This window comes from Nematolebias whitei, chromosome 3 (assembly GCF_014905685.2).
Source record: "Nematolebias whitei isolate Nwh7 chromosome 3, NemWhi1, whole genome shotgun sequence".
Classification (NCBI taxonomy): domain Eukaryota; kingdom Metazoa; phylum Chordata; class Actinopteri; order Cyprinodontiformes; family Rivulidae; genus Nematolebias; species Nematolebias whitei.
Window position 1 is genome coordinate 29,015,911 of NC_056500.1, and position 25,294 is coordinate 29,041,204.

Consider the following 25,294-nt stretch of genomic DNA (forward strand, 5'->3'; position numbering starts at 1 on the left):
CGCTGGGACCAAAAATAAGGGTTTTATTCTCATTGAAATTTAGGAAGTTTAAAGCCATCCAAAGTCTTTACCTCAGTAAGGCAGTCAAACAGTGGTTTGAGTAAACTGAGAAGGATTGTGCTTCTAATGTAGGTAGATCCGAGTGTCAGTTTTGTAGGAATAAAACGAGATGTTACATTTTCTAAAAATGAAGCCCAAGGGAAGCATGCTGATGGAAAATAAAATGGGTTCCAGAATAGATCCTTGGGGAACGCCACATGTGAGGCATGAAAAGGAGGGAAAAAAAATCTCTTGGGCTCATAGGGAAACTCCTGTCAAACAAGACCTGAACCACTCAAGTGTTGAACCTTCAATCCCAAATTCTTCCAGCATGGAGATCAGAATTAGGGAATTAGCTGTGTCAAAGGCACCTTCCATCCATCCATTATTTTTTACCCACTTCTTCCTGTTTGGATCATGAGGGTCACTGAGGCCCATATCCAGCTATCACTGTGCGAGAGGCGGGGGACACAATGCACAGGTCTCTAGTCCATCACAGGCCACGTAGAGAAACGATACAACCATTCACTCTCTCACTCACACCTAGGGACAATTTAGAGTTACCAATCAGCCTAACATGCCTGTTTTTGGTCTGTGGGAGTAAACCGGAGTGCCCGGAGAAAACCCACGCATGAACGGAGAGAACATGCAAACCACCCAAAACGATCCAAAGCACAGATTCGATCCTGCAACCTTCTTGCTGAGAGGCAGCGGCTCTACCAACTCCACCACAGGCTGAAAAAGGCCACACGATTTGCTCAGTTAGATAAACTGTGAAAAGATGAATTTCAATAGTAAGTGTTCTTCATAAAACTCCACAATGTTTACTTTTTAACATTCCTGTTTGCATAAATGTTTTGGAAGATTTTGTTGCTCTGAACAGATGGTAATGTTATGCTGCAACAGTAGCATAGATTTGAGTCGTCTAAAGATTAGAGATGGCGGCATGTCATGGTGATGCAGTTGGTAGAGCTGCCGCCTCTCAGTGAGCAGGTTGACCGGTTCAAATCCCAATCGGGGATCTTTTTGGGTGGAGTTTGCATGTTCTCTCCGTGCATGCGTGGGTTTTCCTCGGGTTTCCTCCCACAGACCAAAAACATGCATGTTAGGCCGATTGGTAACTCTAAATTGTCTCTAGGTGTGAATGAGAGAGTGAATGGTTGTTTGTCTCTGTGTCCCTGTGATGGACAGACCATCACAGGGTGGTGTCCCCCACCTCTTGCACAGTGACCCCTGCGACCAGAAGAGGAAGAAGCGGGTAAAGACGATGGATGGATGATTATAATAGTGTTTATTCTGTCCAAAAGGGTCCAAACAATCATTATTGTTTTGTTGTTATCAACACTGTTCTTAACAAGACATATAAAAACCTCTAAACAGCTAGCTCACAAAAACTTAGCAAGAACAGTGAACTTTAAACTCAGCTTTGTGAGGAAAATGCAGTTATCTTTTAATACGTCAATAAAATCTCACAGGGCTTCGTCACTGTAGACAGAATTTAAACCAACAGTCCCCGACTAGTTTATAATTGGTTTATTTTATTTGACTTCTTATTAAAACCTTTTGTTAGAAGGTTTTATGACAATGTTTTTACATAGATTACTGCTTACTGGGTTTTCTTTTGATTAGAATGATTTAAAACCATTTTTTCAGGCAGTAATTACAAATGCATATGAGATGTGGGCTGTCTGGCAGTGAAGTGCAGGGCCACCCTTACACTATAAATATGTCTGACATCATCTCAGACTACCATTGGCTGACAACAGCTTATATTGACTGTAGTTTGGTGCAAGACTCAGTGAAATTCATACTTTGTGAATACTATGTTTTGGGGACAAGCTGATTATGCATTTATAGTTTCTGTTTCAATCCTGAAATCCTGAGCCACACAATCGCACACACATACACTACAGTGCACACACGTGCCAAACTAAACAGCGCCCTCTAGGTGGACATTTCGTTACTGCATGTCCCCATGCAAACATCAAGCTCTGCACACTGTAGCTCAAAAAATTAAAGATTTAAATACAACAATGAGTTTGCTAATTATTTCTTCATATAAAGGTGCTTAAAATATTGTAAAGACATATTTCTCAAAGTTTTTTAATGCACAATGTTAGTTCAGATGATTTTGAAATATAATCAGTTCCTGACTACAAGCACATGGCAACTTTTGTAAATAATATATTATCCAATAGATTTTTTAAATTTAAACAACGAGTCATTTTAACTACTTTCTATGGCTTCAAAGTCAAACATTAAATAATATTGCACCTAAAGCAAAAGCATTTAGTCCAATTATTATTTTTAAAGTATCTTAATACAAAGTACATTTGGGGAAAAGGTAGTTTTGAAAAACTTTCAATCTGCACATTACCGTATTTTCTGGTGTATAAGTCGCTTCAGAGTATAAGTCGTATCAGTCAAAAAAAGCATCATGATGAGGACAAAAAACTGAAATAAGTTGCTTCGGTGTATAAGTCGCATTTATTATGTGTCACCGCTGACCCCCGGGAAACGTGGGCCAGTGTCATGCCACAAATCGATTGGCTGACAAAAAACGACCACGGGAGTGTGCACAGGAGGACTCGCTGTTTCAGTTCTTCAAAATTTAACAAGGTTAACACTTAAAAACTATTATTTGTTTGCTCAACATTATAGAAAATGTGTATCATGTCAGTTCCATATGAATGAACATTTAAAGCTTCAGTCAAAAATTGCGTCATGCATATGAAAAAAAACTTATATAAGTCGCAGGACTGGCAAATATATACAAAAAAAACTGCGACTTATACGCCGGAAAATACGGTACACGTTCAACATTTACAGTTTTTCTCCTATTATTTTTTTTTTTTGTGTACAAATGCCATGTACTCCACTATATTATGTATGGTCTTTCTTCTGTTTTTGCTATTTTTGATCTAAAACCACTGTTTGTATAATGCAGGAGGGACACTGACAATGTTGTTCTTTATTTTCCATATGTCAGAAAGTGTATTAAATTTTACTTATCCACCCCTTCAAAAAGTCGAGTCACAATTTTGAAAACATAGGGGAAGCTCTCAGCACTCCAACTTGGCCTGCTTAGAAAAATATTTGCAAGTGTTGAGGTGAACTGTACAATATAAATGTAGTAAAATGTTTTTATTTCCAATGGGGTGATGTTTGTAAAGTTACACAGTCAAAAATTAACAGCAATATTTTTGTTTATAAGAAAAAAAAAGGATTTTTTTTTTCAAAGTTACATTTTCACCATGTCATTCATACATTTATAAAATGTCATGGTTCCAAACTAAATATTTATTTACAAACTAAATATTTAGTTTACAAACTAAATACTTGACTTGCAAGTTAAATACTTAGTTAGCAAGCTAAATATTTAGCTCCACACTGAATATTTAGTTTACAAGCTAAATATTTATGTGCTAGATAAATGCTTAACTTACAAACTAAATATTTAATTTCTAAGCTAAACATTTAATTCCTAAACTAAATATTTAATTTGCTAACTAAATATTTAGCTCAGACCTAAATATTTGTTTTCAAAACAAATTATTTATTGTCCAAGCTAAATATTTAATTTCCATACTAAACATTTAATTTCTAAGCCAAACATTTAATTCTGAAACTAAATATTTAATTTGATAACTAAATATTTAGCTTGAACCTAAATATTTATTTTCCAAAGTAATTGTTTAATTTCAAAAATAAATATTTAATTTGCTAACTAAATATTTAGCTTGAACCTAAATATTTATTTTCCAAAGTAATTGTTTAATTTCAAAAATAAATATTTAATTTGCTAACTATATAATTAACTAATTAGTTTGTAAACGAAACATTTAGCTTGCACATAAACATTAGTTTGTAAACTAAATATTGAGCTTGCGAACTAAATATTTAGCTTGCAAGTTAAGTATTTAGTTTGTAAACTAAATGTTTGGCTTGTGAATTAAATATTTACTTTGGAACTTTGACATTTATAAATGTATGAATGACATGGTGAAAATATGACTTAAAAAAAAACTATTGTTTGTCTTATGAAAGGCTAAACAAACCAAAATATGTTAATTTCTGACTGTGTAACTTTACAAATGACACCCCATAATTTCAGCATTATACATTGTTTAAATGTAATGTGGTTGATTTTAGTTACATGTGTAATCTGATGATTACACAGTACCTGTTAACACCCAACCGGTGCAGCTCAACATCTTGTGCTCCATCCCACTCCATGGCACAATGGCTGGCTTGCGCTCACTGAGTGGGTGTGCGGGTGGGCAGCTGGAAGTGGCGCAACACGAAGTGCAGGCTCTGTGAGTTCCAACAAGAGAGCTTGCTGTTCCTCACTTTTAGGGAACTTCTCGACCCAGTAATGTCCTCACCTGTCAGAGCTTGGCAGGTATTGTTAACAGGCACCTTTGGAGGGGGTGCTGGCAGCCCCTTACTGTATGTGCTGGAATGTGCCAAAACTTGCTTTTTGGGGTGGGACACCATGACCTCAGGCAATAGGATGGGTGGGTGCGACTTACATAGAAAAGGGAAAGAGTAGTGAGAGATGAGACGGGTGAGAACAGAGTTGCAGCTGAATTTAACCTCAGAGCACATGCGCGTGTGTCAGCTGACAGAGCGTGGCCGTGCACGGGTTAATGATTTGTGCCGTGCCTGAGTCACTTTATGGCTCGTTCAACCATCCGTTTTTTTTTTTTTTTTATGCAAAGATATTTTCATTTCACTTTTGCTTGACAGGGGGGGAGCAGAGACAGGGTGCATGCTGTGTCTTTAAGAGAGAGAGCGTGAGTGTACTGTGTGTGTGAGAGAGGCAGAGAAAGGGAGGGACCTCTTTGCCCTCCAGAAACCAGGAAGGGAATTGAGTTGATCTGCTGCTGCTTGGTTAGCGCATACAGGGCTGTAAGCTGCACAGCAGTGACAGGAGAGCTCCGGAGAGGAGAGCAGAGAGCTGAGCTGACCCACAACAAGCACCACCACGGCCATCGCAGGTGAGCTAAAGGCACCCTGTCACCCCCCTTTCTGCCTGCCCTGGGCCTGTCGAGCACAGCAGGCGGGGGAGCAGGGCAGAGGAGGAGAGCAGAGAGGGAGGAATAAGGGAGGGGGCCCATCTGAGAGCAGGGTGGGGGGGTTGGCAAGAGAGGAGAGGAGAGGTGGGTCGCATCAGCAGTCCCTTGTCAAGCTTCCTCTTTTTTTTTTTTTTTTTACTAATCTCTCTAAAATACTTCCTCTGTAGAGCTCTTTGGCTTTGGGGACTCTTGAGAGAAAGTTTATGGGATGTGATGAGAACATTAACTTTTCTGGCAGGTGGAAGCACTTAGTGGAGGAGGTGGAGAAGGGACTGTGGGGGATCTCTTGAACGAAGGAAAGGAGGAACCGAAGACTGTGGGATTGGGCAAGGTACATTCAATGGCAACAACTCTTCAGAACAGTGGCGACTGAAATGCCCATTGTGGGGTAGGCCGTGTGCTCTGCTGGGATGGCACTGAGCTGTTTAGAAGAGAAATCCATTTAGGGCAGGAGTTTCAAACGTGTCTGACGGTCACAAGAGTGTGGAGTCTAATGTTTTAGCACAGGCGAAGCTGAAATTGTTTTGTTTGTTCCTCCTACAGAGCTCTGCCCTGTCTGATGGCTGCTCTGTACTTTAATACCTGTCAGCCTGATGGCAACACACTGTAGTATATAATTCAGCCCTGAGTGCTTACGTTAGAGCAAGCTTGGAGATAGTGGGGGTGGTGGGGACAGAGAGAGCTGGGACTTGTAGTCTTGGGTTGGTGCTTTAAACCAGGTGAAAATGGGTTTCAGCACTCTACATCCCAGAGTGCTTTGCCCTTGGCCAGCCAGGAAAGGAACCAGCTGTCAGCCTATCGCTTGGAGGAGGTGTGGTGAGTGAGCTGCTGTGAAGCCAATGAGAGGAGGAGATGCAAAGCTGAGTTGTGGGCTGAAAATAGAGGGTGGTGGTGGATAGGATGATGGTGGTGGGGGGCATCTGGGATCAGGCAAGGGTTTGCCTTTATGACTAGGGCCACTCACAAGTTCGCTGCCCGGTAATGCTGTAGCTCTGTCCAGAAGCATGTGCAACAGAGCAGGCAGTGGAGAGAAAGCAGTACAAGTGCATGTGCACAAGTTTACTCGGACTGTGTTACTGTGCGGGAATAAACATCCCTGCATGTTGCTGGTGTGAGGAGGAGGAGGAGGGTGAGAGTCGAGGAGCTTGACAAGAGTTCAGAGTTCTCGACCCACTTGCTGATAAGGAAGAGAATGGCAAATAGGTCATCGCAGCACAGAATACAAGCGATAAAATAAAGCACTGTGCTAATGTTTTATTCAAGTCCTGCTGACTTTTTAACTCCGTCACCACCACTCTGGATTGTTGTTTGTTTGTAATAACACGGGTATTTGATGGTAATTAAGTGGCGTTGTTGCCCATATTAGTTAAATGAGAGGATAAAAACATATGTGCATCATGCACAGCTGCTTTTCAAGGGGGTGTTAAAGTAATTGCACAGAAACCACCCCATCGGAGAGCTTGCTAACTGCATATGAACAACCATGATGATGTCTGCCAGGGTACAGTTGCAACATTCAACGTTATTATGAGAAAGCTAACGAAGGGACATCTTGTCTTGACAACTGAGTTTCACTGACAGGTTCAGCAGCCTCAGCCAAGTCCAAGCCAAAACAAACTTAAGCTCTGGTGTATTTGTACACAGCCTTGAAGTACTTGTGCCCCCTGCAGACTGATTCAGCTTCATATTGGTTTTTTTCTTTTCAATCCCTGGTCAGTCTCCTGACACCAGTCTGCTCGCCCCCATCCTCCCCAGCATCTTGTCAAAAGCTGATTTTAATCTTGCCTGCCGCCATGTAATGCATACTTTTTGGCCAGTTGTTTAAAGACTTCACAACAACCCTGACTGTCTTCCTCGATAACCAGATGCTTTTTTTTTTCTTTCTTTTTTTAGCTTTGCATACTTGTTGAACTTGTTTTTTTTTTAATGTGCGGGCATGGGGATGGTAAAAGCATAGTACATGAAGACGCCCAAATGCTGGGAAAGTGTTCAGGAAGCATTGACAAATGAAGCGATTCTTAATTTATTTGAGACTTACAAAATGTATTGGTTAAAGCAGATGTTGTTTACTGCATGTGCTGGGCCATTTCTTAGGTACTACGGCAGAAATGTGTAGTTATTTCAAGTAAATTCCAGCACGAGGTTAAACTAGGACGCCATATGTGTTTGTGTGCGTGAGTGTGTGTGTTTGTGTGCACACATGCATGCACGTCTGTGTTACCAACAATAGACTCTGGGGGAATTGCAGGGGACTTCAGTGACTGTGGGCAGGTCCAAGACACCACCCATCAATTTGGCGGTGAGGCTGAGTACAGTTTGATATTCCTGTATGTTTGTGCCTACACCACTTTGGCCCAAAACGAGCAGGTTCAGGCAGACTGAGAGGACAGGTTGTGTGATGTCGCCGTGGCAGTTTGAAGCTTTATTTCGCATTTAAAAAGCTGGCAAGATACCATGTGTTGCATGTAGACTGTCATATTCTCTTTGCCTAAAGTTTAATCTGTGTGCTCAAATGAAGTGCTGTAGAACTGTGTGCTTTTAAGTAGCATATCTGTGCTAACGTTCCAAGTAAATGGACTGTACTTATGTAGCGCCTTTAGCTTATCAAGACATTCAAATCACCAGAGGCAATGAGAGGTTCGGTGTCTTGCCCAGAGACACTTGGGCATGTGACTGCTTGTGTATTTGAACCCCCAACTTTTGCATTGGAGGACGACTGCTCTAACCACTCAGCCACAGCCGCCCAAGTATGACTGAATGGGTAAAGAAAATCCATGGATAATGTTCCAAATATTGTCATTTGTTGCGGTTGAATTATTTTCTTACAGTGTGAATAGTTTCATCGGCCTCTTCCTTCGTGAATGCAGCTTCACTTCCCCCTAATGTCTGCTTCCCCTGGTCAGCTGCTTAGTATACCACAGCTTCCAGCCTGGCTAGACAGACAGACCCCTCTCTGTTGTTTTTCTGTTGTTATGCTGAAGACTAGGGGGAGTAAAGGGGCTTCTTCTGTTCTCTTCTGGGACATTTATTATGGAGAGGCTAACACAACCTGATCAAATTAAAGGAAGAGAGTGAGGCCAGCCATGTTTCTTGCAAAGGGGGAAAAGCTCGTCCTGCTCTATCGCACTTTATTGAGGGGTTTTCAGTATAAAGCATCAGTTAAAATGTGTCCTTTTGTTAATGCTGTTACAATACTTACTGATGAAGTCCTTTTGGATGGAGGACAAAACGTCTCAACAAATAAAGAAACCGTCCAGATGACCTGACTTAACTTTATTGGATTTTTTTACCGGGATTATTGAGCATGGACTTTGATGTTTTGAACATTTGGGTCATGGCTGCCTCAGACAAGTCAACGGGGGAGAGGACAGGTCCCAGAAACCATCTCATCACCAGCAAACTAGTTGGTCCACTATGTGAGTGTGCTGATTGTGGCACCGAGTTTTGTTGTGGCTCTTTGTACTGATGAAGTCCTTTGGATGAATGATGAAATGTCTAAAAAAAAAAAAAAAAAATGAAGAAACCATCCAGATGACCTGACTTAACTTTGTTAGGATTTTTTTACCTGAATTATTGAGCATGAACTTTGATGTTTTGAACCACTTTGGCTATGGCTGCCTCAGATGAGTCGACGGGGGAGAGGGCGGGTCCCAAAAACCATTGTATCACCAGCAAACTGGTTGGCCCACTATGTGAGTGTGCTGCTGCTTGTGGCCCTGAGTTTGTTGAGGCTCCTCGTACTGATGAAGTCCTTTGGATGAAGGACGAAACGTCTCAACAAAAAAAATAAACCGTCCAAATGGCGTGACATAACTTTGTTTGGGTTGTTAAAATACATTCAACATAAACTTTTATCGTTTTGTTATTAAAGACTGGTGTATAACTTGTTATTTGGGGGTTAACAGTCTGGAAGGGGGCTGTGTGACCAATCTGCACATCTACGTGGTGATGCAGTGACTTGGTTTGCAATGAAACGAGCGAGACAATGTATGGACTGCATTAAAGTATGGCCAGACATAGAAAGGTGGGTGGGTCTGCACAACTAATTTTTTTGCCTCCTCAGCCAGCAGTGGAAAGGGGAAGTGGGTGATGTGGTGGACCCTATGCATTGCAGAGTCAGACAGACATGGAGCAATGACGAGATGAGAGCGACAGATGAGAGGAAGGAGGAGTGTAAGGGGGTCAGACAGTAGGTACGGAGAGATCAAGCAAGCAGGGAGCTGGTCATCTGATAACAGAGCAGGTTCTGTTACAGGCCTGCCACAGTCTCGCAGGAAGTCCTCCTTCCCTCGTCGTCCTGCGCATGCACCGAGTGGTGCAGCCAGGGCACGCTGACTGACCAGCTGACCTGCTGGAGTGGAGCTGGGCGACACTGCGTCGGTGTGTGGGAGTGTCTCTGTGGCCATGTGTTTCATTACACTTCCTGGTTGTCAACACATGCTAACAGATTACAGAATAACAGTCAACAAGACGGAAAACAACAGCTCGCATAAATCACGTTTAGTTTATTGTTTTAAAATTAATTTTGCTTTTTAAAAACTGTTGCTCGGATAAATCAATTTTATGATGCGTTTAAGGTTTAAGCAAGCATGACAAATGATAAGCTGTTACTTGAAATGTTTGGACTGAACCAGCATAATTCTGAGCGCTTCTTTAAATGTGAAAAGCAAATATGAGAATAAATGTTATTATGCGGATAAACTCCAAACAAATAAAAAAAAATTGAGTTTGAAAACCGAAAACTTGTGTCTGATACTGCTTAAAAATAATTTAATGTGTTGGTTAAACAGTAGTTTGTTTCTGAATTTGAACAGTGTAGTTTCTGTCTCTCAGCAGTAGTTGGCTTCTGGGATGTTTGAAAGTCATATGAACTTTTAACAATGGCACGTTTAAAGAATAGTAGTTACAGCTAGTAATAGTACAAAATGTACTGTAAGAACACTTAACCTCCCCCCACCCCAGCCAGTTTTCTCACAGTAAACCTTGCCCAACCTGAGGGTTGTTACCTTTCCTCTCATTGTAGCAGGTTATACCAGGTACTTGTATAAGATGTCTTGAGTTTATCATTGACATCTGAGCCTGATTCTTGGGCCACTGTGTACTCATGAGTTATGAGTGAGCTTCGGTCTTTCCCACTCCCCTTTACACAGACGTGTTTGAGTTTTGGCTGCGCTTCCTGGTTAGTTTCAAAGCTGGCAGGCCTATAGACCAGCCCATGAAAGTTTAGTTTTATCAGTCGCTTGCTCTCTTCCTGCTTCTCTCCCAGTATGGCCAATCAGGTTTCCTTCCACTTTGGCAATGAGTCACTGAGCCATGGCAGTTACTCAAAATCCACTTTTCTTCAGAACTGTCACACACACACCCCTATTCCACTTTTAGTAAAATATAATATCGGTTCAACTTTGAACGTCTTTGACGTGAATGAGACGATTCAGTGGCAAATAGTTGTGGGCTTGGTGCTAAGATATGACAAAAGTTGTTAGTTTGTAAGTTGAAGTGAGACATAAGAAATAAAGGAGATGGCCATGAAAGCATAGATGTAGTCAGAACGTTGCTTCTCTTGCTTACAATTCAATTTTTTGTTGTCTTTCATTTTATTTCTGGTGTTGCTGTTGCATATCTGCGACACTCAAGGATTTGATCAGTTCTGATAGCACGGTGGTTACGCAGTGTATACATTTGTCATTTAAATGAATCTAATAGGCTGATAACACTTTCAGTATTTTTAAAATGTGCACAGTTTGAATCAGCTAATATCCAATTTGCATATTATTAAAAGAGGAACGTTAAAGTGAAAGTTCTGAGTAATGTTTAGAGATGAGAGGGGATGTTCGTGTTTGAACCTAGTCCATTGAAAGTGTGCTTGTTAATTTACTTCTTGTCTTGTGTTTTCTTTAAAAAAAATCTCTACAGTAATTTTTTCCCATGTCTGAGAATCATCTGAAGTTAGAAACTTAACAGTTTGTTCCTTTTGTATTTAGGAATGAATGGTATGCGTCAGTGAAAGACTTGGGAGAGTGGAAATTTTGCACACCTTCCGTACATGATACATGTCGGACAACATGAAAACCACTCCTACCAGCTCCCACCACGGTCCGTTGCCTTGTTTTTGTCTGTGGATGTCAAGTAAAATGGTTCCAACTGTCTTTGCAAAGCTGTCGACACACACTTATCTGAAATAACTGCAAAAGCGAAACTAATATTACACAAGATCGTTGCGTAGATAAATGAGAAGGGGCATGAAGAGATGTTGCCGATGAATTAAAGGTGATGAAGGTGGAGATGGGGTAAGTCGGCCCTGCCTTAAAGCAGTTTGACTTGCAAAGCAGGCCTGGGCTCTCATGGACTGCGCATTGAGAGAAGGCCCCTTCCTGAAAGTGGAACATCGTGAACACCGACAGCTGCAGTGCTGCTTTGTGCTACATTGCAGGCCTTGTCACCCACAGGCATGAATTAGTGATAAGGAATGTTTCAAGCCATGAGGAGGTGTGAGGATCAGGTTTGGAGCACTGTGTTTCCTCTTTCTTAGTGCACTTTTCTGATTATTTCATTGACAGGTGGCTCCTGCATGCAGAGTAGTCCCTCCGTGCTCCGCTGGCGCTGAATCAAGTTTGTGTATGTCCGCATGGTTGTGCATGTGCGCTTGTGTGTTTTATCTCCTCTCAGCTCAGCGTCTTTACCTCACAAAGCCGTGACCCAGGATCAGCAAAAGACAGTTGTGTATGGACGGGGAACAGGGTGCTATACTGGCCTGCAGTAAAGCCTGGTCCATTGCAGGTGCTGTGGAGATCTGTGGTTAAGAAAAGCAGGTTGGCTCAGGCCTGGATGGGCTCACAGAGATCTGTTTCCACCTGTGAAGGACACAACCGGTAGCCGTGTGAATGCCCTTTCTCTCGCTCTTCCTTCCCATCTCTCTCTGCTGTCCTTGCTTCCTGTGTTCTTCATCGTCCTCCTCATTCCCTTCTCCTCCCTCAATACGGTCAGATGAACACTGTGCTGTTTCCAGTGGAGATTTGTAAAAGTAACTGGCATTCTTCTCAAATGCGCCAAGGTTGTCTATCAAAATTGATTTGGAAGAGTCATGCAGTGATGGATAAGAAATCGTCATGCCGTTGGGTATTTTACTTTTAATCGTACTTAAGAGGGCTGTTCAAATGTTTTATCTTTGCCACAGCCTTTTATCTGCACTTTATTTTCATTATAGCATTTGGATAAATTCAACAATCTCAATAAGTAGATGAAGAAAAATCTGCTCCGTTCCTTAGATGGCCTCACGGCAGAGGTCAAGGTAAACCTTACTCTGACCTGAAGGCAGGTGAGGGTGCAGAGAGACATTTCTGTACAGAGGATAGAGCAAACTATAGCAAATGGAAACATAAAGAAAGACGAGGCAAGTCAACATGTACAAAAGAGGAGGGGAAGCCAGGTTAGGCAGGTTTTGGTAGTGGGGTGTAGCGTACAAACGTATCAGGAGCGCTGATCAGATGGAATGTAACTTGAATCTTGTAGAGAGCAATGCATTTAGTGATCCACCGTTCAGACTTGCCCCCTGCTGGGTCTGTTTGACAGATGGTGGTGGTGTGTGTATGGGGTGGACAGGGTGTTCTGTATGCGTATATATTTGTGTGTTATTGATGTCTCTGTGATGTTACTGTATTCCGTGTGTGTGTGAGCCTACAGAGAAATCGAGGATTGCCTGCTCTGCCGAAACCCTCCCCCCTCCCGTTCCGTAGGTTCAGTCGATCATTTTAATTCCCAACACACATATACACGTGAACAAGGGGACAGGCCTTTTCTCAAACTTGGCACACAGTACAGGGTGGGGCAACTAGCTCAGACCGGATTGACAACCTCCCTTTTTAATACTGTTCCCTTGCAGCTTGTTGCATGTCCTTTTCCTCCTCCTGTGGAGGTTGTTTTCCACAGGGTCTGCTCTAACAACCCCCCCTCCCCCCCCTTCATCACTGACCCTCCTCTCTTGTTCCTCCACCTCCCTTGCTCTTGACTGTCACAGAGTACATAGGCTGTACAACCCAGCTCCCAGCATGCACTCTGATCCCCACAGCCCTCTGCTTATCTGTCCTCCACGACCTCTTACTCGATTCTTGCACAAATGCATGCACATCCGTAGATGTTATTCATCAGCTGTGCACAAGGAAACAGGCACCCAGCATCCTGAACACAAATATACTTAAATATATTCACAAATCGCCCAATTATTGTGTTTCTGCAAACAAAAAGGTTAATCAGATGGGTTCAATACTGGGAAATATATGTATTGGATATTGTCATCGTTCTGCTTTGATGCCAACTACACGTGCTTTTAATCTGTTGTAAAGATGAAATCTGAGCAGTTGTGATGCACAGCGCTGTGGTGTTACCATATGGCCCTTACCTAAGACACTCGAGGCTCTTGGGTCCAGCTGTAAGGAGTAAAATGTACTGTGAAGTTCAGTTGCGGGTCAGGTAGATGGAACATACATTTAGCCTTTTTTCTTAGGTTAATTGGGTTTTCTTGGTTGTGAGGAACATGTCATAACGAGGAACTCTGATTTAGATAGTTTTAAAGTGTGCATTTTTTTAAAATGCTAATGTTAACATTAATTTTGTAATAAGAAAAAATACTGAGAAATAAATAAACAAGACTAGAAAAACTTTTCTATACGAGCTGGAAGTCGTAGTGATACATTATGCATAAAAATATAAGAGGTTGTGTATAATGTTTTCGGTTATTATGGGACTAACATTTTTCACATCATTGCAGTTTGAGTTTGTGAGATATTATAATTCTGAAACTTTCCATTTGTACATTTCTCAGGCCTCGCTTCAAATTCTCATAAAAAATGCAGACCGTCTAGACAGTTTTCTTTCTAATAAAAATGCTAATTTCTATGCAAACTGATGTAAACTGTAAAAGTTTTTGTCCACACACTTGAAAGTCTGTTTTTACTTTTTCAGCCACTGCAGCTCACATTGATTTCTTTCTTTGTATACATGTTTTATTTGTGTCCTCCATAAAACTTGTGGTTGTAGTGACTGCTGGTGCATATTTTAATCCTGGATAGTCAATATTCTTTTTTTTCTGTCCACTAAAAAGTAAAAATCTCCTAAACGTGTCCTATTTTGTCTTTTGACTTCTCTTTAGATAGGCAGACGGACAGACGGCAGGACGGATACACGGGTGGGGGCTGTGCTCGGCGGCTCGGCGGCAGGCTGGTGGAAGATGTCGTCAGGAGCCGGCGGGAGAGGAGGCAGGCGGCTCCGGGGAATAGCGAGCGGCGGGGGAGGGAGAGGAGGAGCAGGAGAGGCAGAGGAAGGCCCCGTGGGCATCCCTTTCCCTGAACACAGCGCAGACGTCCTGGGCAGCCTCAACAAGCAGCGGCTCAGTGGACTGCTGTGCGACGTCCTCCTGGTTACCCAAGATCAGGAGTTTCCGGCTCACCGTTCTGTCCTGGCGTCCTGTAGCTCCTACTTCCACAAGCTCTTCACATCAGGGGCTGCTGCTGACCAACAGAACATCTACAACATCGACTTTGTGGCGGCGGAAGCTCTGGGAGCTTTGCTGGACTTTGCCTACACGGCCACATTGACAGTCAGTCACAACAGCGTGGCTGACATCCTTGCTGCTGCGTGCCTCCTGGAAATCCCACCTGTTCAGGACGTCTGTACACACCTGCTGGACACCAAAGTGCTCTCCCCGCCGGTACAACACTTTTTGTAGAACTAAAAGTTCAAGTTCAAGTATCTTTATTGTCATTCACATCACATGTGGTGCGTAAGGTGGAATGAAATTGTGTACACAGGGTCCCAGTTACACCCAAAAATAGCAAAAATCTGAATCAGAATAAGCTTTATTATCACTGTACTGACATGCAGTGAGATTATGTTCGTACAGTCGTCCGAAAGAAGCGGAGTGCACGTTGCTGCTGCTACTAGAGCGTGGCCCCTTATTCTTTATCAGAATACTTGTTAGATGGAAAAGGGGAAAGGCCATGAGGAGAGGATAGTGGTATTACAAAAAATATCTCTATCAGGCCACGATTTAAGACATCAAAAAAACTCTACCAGCAAGCACATTTATAAACACATTACATATGCATTTGATGACAAGACGATGACGGTGAGATTTGTCCATGAAGCACTTCCAGATAGACCATAGTCCTGATAAGATGTTGGTGTATATAAATTATAAAAGGAAACGGTATATAAAGGATCTAAGATATACACTAAGATATATGCTAAACGAACACTAAACGGTACGCTAAAGGATCTAAGATATACACTAAACACTAATAATGTAAAACAATACGTTGTATTAAACAGCAGCCCGAACATGAGTCTGTAGTGAGTAGATGGGTATGAATGAATAAATCAATACAAAGTAATGCTTGGTGAATGTTTATTTGAAGCATGAACCGTATAGGAATTTTGTGAAACTGGGATAACCTTTTTAAAACCTAATTTATTTACATGAAAAATGGGTGTATAGCCATTAAACCATCCACCTTAATAAATAGCTGGCGTAGCCTAAATTTCCGTGTCTCTCACTATGCCAAACACACACCCACTGCTTCGGTTAGTTGAGCACTTACTTAACGCTCTGTATTTGTGGAAGGACGACATGCTCTTTTACAGACACACATCTCCGCACTTCCCATCGTTCCTTCAGCATGAGTTGGTGTTGCAGTCCTGCACCGACTGAATGAAAAACATCTAATCATTTTTGGTATTTGTTGTTATAATCACATTATGCGGGACATGTAGGTGTATGTTTTGGGTTTCTAGATTTTTTTTTTTTAAATAATAATAAATGGTTAGAATTTCTAACGTCACAGCTTGTAGACCCACTGGGTCGATTTTTCCAGTTATATATTAAAAAACTCAACATTGCTCTTTTTTCTTTAATTTGTAGAGTTGTAAATTTTGGCCATTTGGAGTCGGTCTTCCTTAAGTGAATTTTCTGCCATTTTTCTGAACACAATTTTATTCCTCAAGAACTTTATTCTTTGCCTTTTTCTTGCTTGTTTTGCTCCCCCGATGCTAGTTTTTACCCACAATTTTATTTGCTTTGACAGGCGGGCAATGAGCGAAGAAGTGAGAATGGAGACGACGAGGGGAAAAGCAGAGAAGTCAAGGAGCAGGGGAACCAGATTCGTGCCCGGGAATACCTGGAGTACTTCCAGAGAGGGGTGCACTGGAGCAGCAGCTGCAGCACGCCAGAGCTCAGGGACCTACCCACACACCTGCACTTTAACCATGGTAACGGGAGCACCCCCAGCAATGGGGCTTCGGCTGGCCTCAGTGAGTACTACTCCCCACTGGCTCTTGCCTTGTCACAGTCCCATACGCAGGAACCAAAGGAGGAGGACGAGGAGGAGGAGGATGAAGAGGATGACGAAGAGGCAGTTCAGGGCAATGGAGGAAACTTGGATTCATCCTACTACCCTCCATCTCAAAATGGTCACTTCTACCTCCCCCCTGAGTCGCAGCAGGACACCAAAGGGGAGGACAGTTGTAGGGAGGTGATGGGGAGAGAGAGGGGTTCAGCCAGTGCCCTCCTGCAACACATGATGAACTCTATTGAGAGGCAGAAGAAGTCTGCAGTGACTGGGGAGGAACAGGGAGACGGGGACGATCCCGACATGGAATTTTACTTGAATTATTTTAGCAGCACGCAGCACGAGGATGCGGCCTCTGCTTCCGTATCACAGGGAGTGCCGTCTTTGTGGCTATCACGAGGCAGTACAGGCCAACACAGAGCCGTAGGGGAGAGAGGTAACGGGGCTGGTGGAGGTGGAGGGGAGAGGAAGATGCGCTCTAAGGCCTTCCAGAAGTGCCCCATATGCTCGAAGGTCATTCAAGGTGCAGGCAAGCTACCCCGCCATATCAGGACGCACACGGGAGAGAAACCCTATGAATGCGCCATCTGCAAAGTGCGCTTTACCAGGTAAGCCCCTTTAATGAAGCGACTGCCTCGTGTCACATGTGCTAATAGAATTGGATGTGGCACTGTAGACAAACGGCACAGCAGTGAGAAACGCCACAAAGCCTAGAGCTGGAGTATTAGTGCTAACCATCTTAGCTTTGCATTAAGGAGGCAGCACAGTTAGTGTCCAAATGTTTACCTTAATTATGGTTGCATAGGGCACTAAAGGGATTTTTTTTTCTTAATACCACATTGTTATATGCTAACTTTAGTAGCATGGAGTTGTAGCCTCAGTGGGTTAGGGGGCTGGTTTGTTATAAAGGTCTGGTTTATGATCATGGCAAAGTCCTGTAATTTTAACATAGAGGTCCTATAAAACAAGGCTGTGCCATGGTGGTGTTATCTAGTACAAAGCAGCCATAAAGTTCTGTTCTGATACTGAGGGGGATTGCAGGCTCTGGATGGTGCTCCGGTACAATAATGTGAACTTTTGATCTGTGGCTAGGATGATTATTGCCCACAGCAGAGTGTTCACCCCTCCCCTTACCTCTCTCATTGTCCCTCCCTCTCCTCTTGAGTGAAATCCCACATGTCCCACCTGGAAACCAGAAAATGTGGCACAGTAGCTTCTGTGCTACATCTGTGCACGTGATTTTCTTGGATTCAGGAGTACAGCTTCTTCCTTGAAATCATTCTCTTAATTAATTAACTCGCAGGCCTGTGCCGGAAATAGGATCCCTTGGCTTGAAATATCCAGAACCTCTTTAGGCGTAACAGAAAGAGAAGACCTGTTCAGCTTCAGACCAGCAGTGGAGAGAGGGGGCGTTGTAATCTTAATGCTGTTTGATCAGGGTTAAGAGTTTGCTTTGCAAAGTCATAAATCTCTCCCATCCTTTAAATAATTCACCTGTGTCAGTGTGCCACTTTGTTCCAAGCCCCCAGCCTGAGTCTGTGCACATTCTTAGAGGTGTTTGTCATCAACGCTTATTCTACTTTAATTTTTTTATATATATATTTGAGGCACAGTTTGCACAAACCTGTGATGATTGTAGTGGGTTTAACTATTTATTTGTATGACAGCTAATCCCTGTCTGTAGTCCTGGCATTGCTTGTGCGTATGTGTTCAAATGGAGTTGTCTTAACTCACTTATTTGTTTAGGAGCCCTCAGTACAGGAAGGTTAGACGATTTAAGAGCTCGGGAGCTAGAGAGATAGTAAAGGCTAAAGGGGGGGAGGGAAGGACACAAGTCAGATGAAGGCCAAGGTTGCCAGATAAAGTTTACTGGAGGGGGTGTCACAGCAAACAAAAAATGCTTGAAGATGTAGAGATGAAATTTAGGGAATTTGAGTCAGAATGTGGTTTTATTTGTAGCTGCTGCAGGACTTGTTCTATACTGGCATTTACTCTTGCACAAAATTCAGTCAGTACATGGCTTACTGGGAAAACGCAATGTTCTAATATTAATCTTATTTTCTGGGCTCAAATATTTGTCAAAACTGAACAATAAAATTCCCTTTTGCACAGGAGATATTTAGGTCCTCCTTTTCTATTAAAGTTTAATCTGTTTGTCATGTTACCAGAACGAGCCATCAGACACGGTGAACGTTGTGCTCTTGTGGTGCCGTCACACAGATAATAATGTAAAGTTTATGACTTCTCTTCAGTCAAATGAATACTTTTAAAGAAAATAAGAGATCAGAGAAATGGCTTTAGGAAATAAATAATTCGAAAATTGAGAATAAATTAGAAGCTAAATCCCTAAATTAGTTATTGACGAGTTAATTATTGACCGAGACCTGAAGTTGTGTGAGCAGCGCAGTCTTGCACATTTGAATTTCTTGTCAGTGTGTTCTTAAGCCATGTTTGTCTTTCTCCCTCTCAGACAGGACAAGCTCAAGGTTCACATGCGGAAGCATACAGGAGAGAAGCCTTACCTGTGCACACAATGTGGAGCTGCCTTTGCTCACAACTACGACCTGAAGAATCACATGCGCGTGCACACCGGCTTGCGTCCTTATCAGTGCTCAAGCTGCTTTAAGACTTTTGTACGTTCAGATCATCTGCATCGCCACCTTAAGAAGGACGGCTGCAACGGAATCCCCTCCCGCCGAGGCAGGAAACCTCGGGTGAGGGAGCCAGGGCTCCTGGAGGCCACCCCAGGTTTTCTCGGTCCCGACACTGGGACTGGGCCTCGAATCGTCAAGGGGCGACGGCGTTCCGAGGCGTCCACTGGTGCAGAGGTGGAGTGTGCTGCTGGAGTGCATTCACACAGTCCTCAGCTGCAGGAGCTATCAGGGGAGGCAGGGCCCTGAGACTGCCGGGGCGACGAGGACGCTGCTGGACGCCACGTTCGCTCTGCACAGCCTGTGAGACAGGCCCGTGAACGGAGGGGGAGAGAAACAAAAACATGCAACGGCAATTTAAAATAAAAAGACAGAACAACTAACTATTCCTCTAAAAACCAAATCAGGGTGTCACACAAATCTAATCTTTATAGCTCTTTTACTTTAGGAAACAGAGTAGACTTTTAAGCACGTCACTTGGCGTGTTTGTTAAAGAGAAAAGAACGCTTCAAATCATCCACCCATGACGTCCACTTTCTGGGCCATTTCTTTCTTTGTAAACTTTTTTTACATGGCATATATGCTTAGGCAAGTGATAGATGCAAGGAAACTCTGAGCAACTATGCAGTTGATTTAGATTCGTATTGGTTTCGTCCTCGCAGCCGTCAAGCTCTTAGAAAGGTGTCGTGCACCTTCTGACTGCTGTGCAAGTGAAGCGAGGACAAATCCTAGTGAAAACCTTTTTTTTTTCTATTCTTTTGCAGCTCTGTATAACTCAGTACAGTTACCATAGAAACAAAATTTCCACTATATGGTATATGCAAGAACAACTTACCACTGTTTTGATGCAACAGTTTCTTTCCAAATGTTCCAGAAAGAATCAGGCAAGGGTTTGATTGAAGTGTTACTTACTCTTAAAATAACAACAACAAAAAAAAAGCATTTTCAAAATCTGTTGTTCATCTTGTTGGAAAAACAAATTCACAATGAGTCAAATCCACTTTAACGGGGGCTCGCCATTTGCAGGACTATGGAACGCGAGGGGTGAAGGGTTTGTGTTTTTGAAGCACTACCATTCTCGATGTACCTTTTGACTTTGCTACGTTGCCTCTTGTCCTTCACAACCCTGCAATGTCAGCATTTTCCCTTTTGATTTGTCTTAATTTTTTTGTTTCGTTTTTTTTTTTTTTGGGTACGCGACACTTTATAATTGTATACGTCTGTATATATAGCAGGTGGTGATATGATGTTGGCCTCTAGACTTACCAGTTGCATCTTTCCTCTTAGGGTTGTCGTATTTCTGACAGAGCGAGGCTTGTGGGTGAATGAAACAAAGCTGTGTGAATGTTTGATGTGGGGAGAGAGGATTCCAGTTGTCCAAAACTTTTACACTTGACATGTACAGTTCCTGCCCAAAGGATGAGATGGCTGCATGATTGAATGAATGAATGAATGAATGTGCTAAACTTTCTGCAGTTTTCCAGATTTCGTCCTTGTGCGACAAGGCGCAGCAGCACTTAACCAACTGCAGGTTAAAGGAATGGCAGGGAGTGAGTCTGAAGAAGAGCACCTTTTTTTTTCTGCGTTTGCACAGCTTTACTAAAGATATCCAACAGAGAGGGTATATTTAAAGGAAGTGGGTTGGTGATGGGGAGGGAGTGTGCGTCAGGTTTATGTATCATGCTTATTCCAATCTTTCTGGCCCTAGGGACCACACAACCGTAAGGCAACCTGTGTGATGAAGAGAGCAATAAATACCTGTCCAAGTTGGGAGGCCAAATAGGAGCGCAGCTGCAGCTGGTTGATGGGGGGGATGGGAACAAGGGAAGGGGAGGGGGATCTCACAATGTCTGTTGCATTCCAAAAAAATAATCTCCCCCAGCTCAGCCACGTTTCCAAGCAGGAGGGGATCAATTCCAGCCTTTCCTCTCCCTCTCCCAGCCTCTGTAGTCCTCTAATGCCCCTGGACCAGCCTGGAGGGGATATTATTATATTAGAGCCTGGTGTTGCTGTGAGGAGGATGCCTGGTGCTGCCAGTTTACTGTGGGAGTGTGTTTACATCTACATGCAGTTTGGAGTGCATGTGTGCATTTGTGTGTGTGTGTGTGAGTGAGGAGGAGGAGGGTCCCTCTGGCCACATCATCGGTGTGTGAGTCAGCCACAGCCTGTTCAAACATGCACCCTGAGCTGCCAGCCCCTGTGCACTTTCTCTGTTTGATTCTCTCACACACACACACACACTGGGTCCAGGTATCCCACAGAGAGCAGGAAAACACCAGAGCTTGCATATCGGTTTGAATATCGTCACTGACCTCGTGTGTTTTGGATTGTGTCGACTTCAGAAATGTAAGGTGTCGTTCAAACGTGGGGTTCTTCTTCATGTTAACCCACTCAAGCTTTGAGCTGAGATCATGTCCACGTGATCCCCCTCCTCACGCCCACGAAATGCAGTCATGGTTAAAAGTAAAGACGCCAGATTCTAGTTCTTTCTTCTTTTTTTGTTTTTCTGTACCAGGGCGTAAATTCCTCTCGTCCTTGCCAGGTCTTGAATTTGCAACCTCAGATGAACAACGTGACAAACTAAACCTTGTCATTATTTATTTAATGAATGTTTAGATAAAAAGGCAGAAAGGTTTTGTGAAACATAAGTACATTCCATTTTTAAAAAAAAGTTGTAGTATCACCTTTGTTGCAACAACAGTTTGAAGTAATTGTCTTTTGTGTCACTTCAGTAATTTCTTCGTATTTTTGGGCAGTTTTTCCAAAACTTTATTTTCGTTTAGGATATGTGAGCTTTAATTTACTCACGTCTCCTATAAAGGAAGCCAAACTATTAAACACCCATTAATGTATTTTATTAGCCGTCTTGCCAGAGATTGGCTGTTGATTTTTGGGATTGTTCATCATCCAATTTGGGCAAAGTTTTCATCCATCCATCCATTATCTTTACCCGCTTCTTCCATTATGGGTCACAAGGGTCACCGGTGCCCATCTTCAGCAATCACTATGCGAGGGGTGGGGTACACCCTGGGCAGGTCTCCAGTCCATCACAGGGCCACATAGAGACAAACAACCATTCACACTCTCACTCACACCTAGAGACAGTTTAGACCTGGAGAAAATCCACGCACGCACGGCGAGAACATGCAAACTCCACTCAGAAAGGCCCCCGGACATGGATTTGAACGGGGGTCCTGCTCACTGAGAGACAGCAGCTCTACCAGTTGCACCACCGTGCCGCCCTTGGCCAAGTTTTAACTAAAAATATCTCCAGAACAGAAGTTTAGATCATCGTACCCTCCCCACCATGACCGACCGTTGTTTTTGCTGCGTTTGACTTTACTCCAGTTCTTATCAACATTATCGTCAAACATTTCCACTTTGACTTAGCCTGTCCAAAGGACGTTGTTCCAAAAATGATGTGGTCCATGATGCGACCTTGCAAATCTAAAACAGTGCAGCCAAAGCAGGAGGTATTCTGGCAAAACTTCCAAACAAGCCAACCCTTTTTCATTTTATTATTTATTCTAATTGGGAACTTGGACATCCGTTATTCTAATTTCTGTCTGAAGAGTCATCGATGTGGCTGCGTTTGGCTTCCTCTTCAGAGATGAAGAGCAGCTAGCTGTCTTTAACTTGTGGTGTGAAATATTCCATTTAGTTTCAAAACGGTCCTAATATTCTTCGCAGACTGAAGACCAATGGTTGCGTTTCTAAAATTATAGCTGGTTCTTCTTAGCGCTGAACACATTTACAGTAAATGCTTTAGAGCAGCATATTGCAAAAATATCTGCTTTTTTAAAAATGCTCACATTTGATGGGACTTCCTTTTATATATATATATATATATTTTGCATTTTTTATTGTCTAAATAATGACTTGGTATATTATGTCATGTGTTTTTTATTCAACTGAGGTTGCCCTACTTAATTTTCAGACCTGTGAGGACCATAGAGTTTAAATTAATTTACATTTTATTGTCCTGTGAGCTGAAAGTTCACATTCTCTTCACCGTAAATGTAAACTCTGCGGTGGTGCTGTAGTACGATTTAGTTCTTTTGCACCTTATTTGAGAAGAGGCAGATTATGTATGCACTTTGTTACCGGAGAGGGCACTTTTGTCTACAAAACGGGTACTTTGAAACAAATCGGTTGCAAATGAGATCTGTTCTTTTTTGTTTGTTTTTGGTCCACTGTGGTGAATTTTGGTTCCTTGGTTGGGTTTTTATAACAAATTTCCACCCAAAAAAAAAAGAAAGTGTCACAACTGAAAGCTGGTGAGTTCAGACACATGTTTGGGTTAGTGATTCAGATGATTCCACGCAACTGAATGCACTTGAAGCTAGTTGTTAGTGATTGTCTTTACGTCTTAATATAAAATCCGTGGACAGAAGGAGATGGAGGCGGAAGGAAGAGCACTTTAAGGTGTTTGTATATCTAGTTTTAATTTTCTGTTTTGTTTTGGGGAGGTTTTTCCAGAGTGCACATGCATGCACTGCCGGCTGGAGGGTCTCAGGACAAACGTTTGTGTCTGCCCCCATTTGTTTGATAGTTATAAGAGTTCTCGCAGGAACCACAGTGACCACAGGTCCACAGTACCACGGAAGCTAAATGATCATGTTGGAGTTGCTCATCCCTCCTGGTCCAGGTTTTATAGCTCTTGTTTACGTTTGTTGGTCATTGCCAAGGGTTGTTTAAGTCCTAAGAGTTTTTGTTGTCGTTTTCCTTCTTTTGTACAATATTGCACAATCGGGCTTCTACCTTCAGAGCTGGGTGATGTGGTGTCTCGTCTGGTGCAGGATCTTTATTGTGGTACTTGGCATGGACTGCTGCACTTTGTCTTAATGTGGCAGAATCTTTTTACATGTGAGCCATCTTAATTTGGACTAATGTTTTCCAAAATGTGTGTTCTTTTTATATGCAACCAAAGCTTTTTGTTCCCTATCTGCAGGCTACAGATATTAAAAATATGTCAACCATTTATCCAGTCTGGGCTCCATGACTACGCCACGGATGCCCTCGTCCTATATTTGCAGATACGTGGTTGAAATCATACACACTTTTACTTGAGTTCACTTTCAATTGTCTGTGAAGAACAGAATCAAGGGTTTAAAGATGTAAATTATTATTTTTCTCCTTCTTAGACTTGTTTTACTTAAAATAACTTGAGCTGCGGCTATTTATTTCCTCATGGCTGTGCATTTTGTGTGTTTGCTAGCGTGCGTGTGTTTTGGGTCGGGGTTTTGGGACGCTGTGCCATGAGGGTAGAGTATATAAAAGGGTGCTTGGGTGGGGTTACGGATAAAATGCCTAACAGCACTGGAAATGGTGCTTGAGCTGAGTGAGCAACGTTTGCACTAATGTTAAATGTCCTTGTCCTGCTTATGGGAGAGGAGGCCTCAGAAAGGCCTGCGAGTTCCTCCGAGCACAGAGCAGCGTGGTCAATACTCTGTGGTCTCACAAAGAGTCCATGCAACCCCTTCTTAATGATAATCATGTACAGAATATTCCAAAATATACAAACTTTCAGCATCAAAAACCAAAGCAGGGATCAAAAGGCTTTCATTCTTATCACTGGGCATTTTAAGCTCCCAATTTTATGTTGGATTAATAGTTTTAGTATTTATTCTGAAGGCTCTTAAAAAGAGATGATCATTGTAATGATGAGTAAAAAAACTCATGTTTTTTTTTATATATTAGAACATCTATAAAATGGCTTTTAGATGAGCAGTTGAAAACACTTGAAATGTTTTAATTGTTCAGCATCAGCTTGAAGATTCTCAAATTTCGAAATGTGCTCTGTTCTATAATTAATAATGATTCAACTTTCTGGATTGTTTTTGTCTAAATCTTTGCTGAACTGGACGATTTAAAGGATCTGAAATGGAAAGCGACTGGCCGGTAGCGTCCAGCTTGTTGTGCTGGTTGTCGTATTGTGCAGTGTGGGGCTGAGGTTCGCTCTTCCTCAGTTCAACGTAAAGAGCCACAGTGTGCCTTGTAGGGATCGACAAAAACTTGCACCATTTGTCAAATTTTATTTTATTTTTTTAACCAGACTGACATTTATGCCACATTTTTGACAAAAAAAAAAAGAAAAAAAAAAGCTAATTGGGAGTAACTGGTTTGAACTTTGCATAACAAATTTATGTAAAAATGTTTTTATTTTTTGTAGCTGCTTGTTCAGAGC

General features: G+C 42.4%; 1 protein-coding gene across 1 annotated transcript; it reads left to right on the top strand.

The window, feature by feature from the left end:
- The first annotated feature begins 11,583 nt into the window (after positions 1 to 11,583).
- On the top strand, positions 11,584 to 19,508 carry zbtb7a (zinc finger and BTB domain containing 7a). The gene is made up of 4 exons (XM_037674785.1): positions 11,584 to 11,616; positions 14,263 to 14,820; positions 16,193 to 17,064; positions 18,927 to 19,508. The coding sequence occupies exons 1-4, from the start codon at positions 11,584 to 11,586 to the stop codon at positions 19,354 to 19,356; spliced, it is 1,893 nt and encodes a 630-aa protein (XP_037530713.1). The 3' UTR covers positions 19,357 to 19,508.
- Positions 19,509 to 25,294: the final 5,786 nt, after the last annotated feature.

Bases quoted from the DNA above. Each gene is read 5' to 3' on its own strand.
- zbtb7a (XM_037674785.1), top strand. From the start codon at position 11,584: ATGTTTCAAGCCATGAGGAGGTGTGAGGATCAG. The intron at 11,617-14,262 runs GTTTGGAGCACT...ACTTCTCTTTAG, and splicing joins TGAGGAGGTGTGAGGATCAG to ATAGGCAGACGGACAGACGG. The intron at 14,821-16,192 runs GTACAACACTTT...TTGCTTTGACAG, and splicing joins CCAAAGTGCTCTCCCCGCCG to GCGGGCAATGAGCGAAGAAG.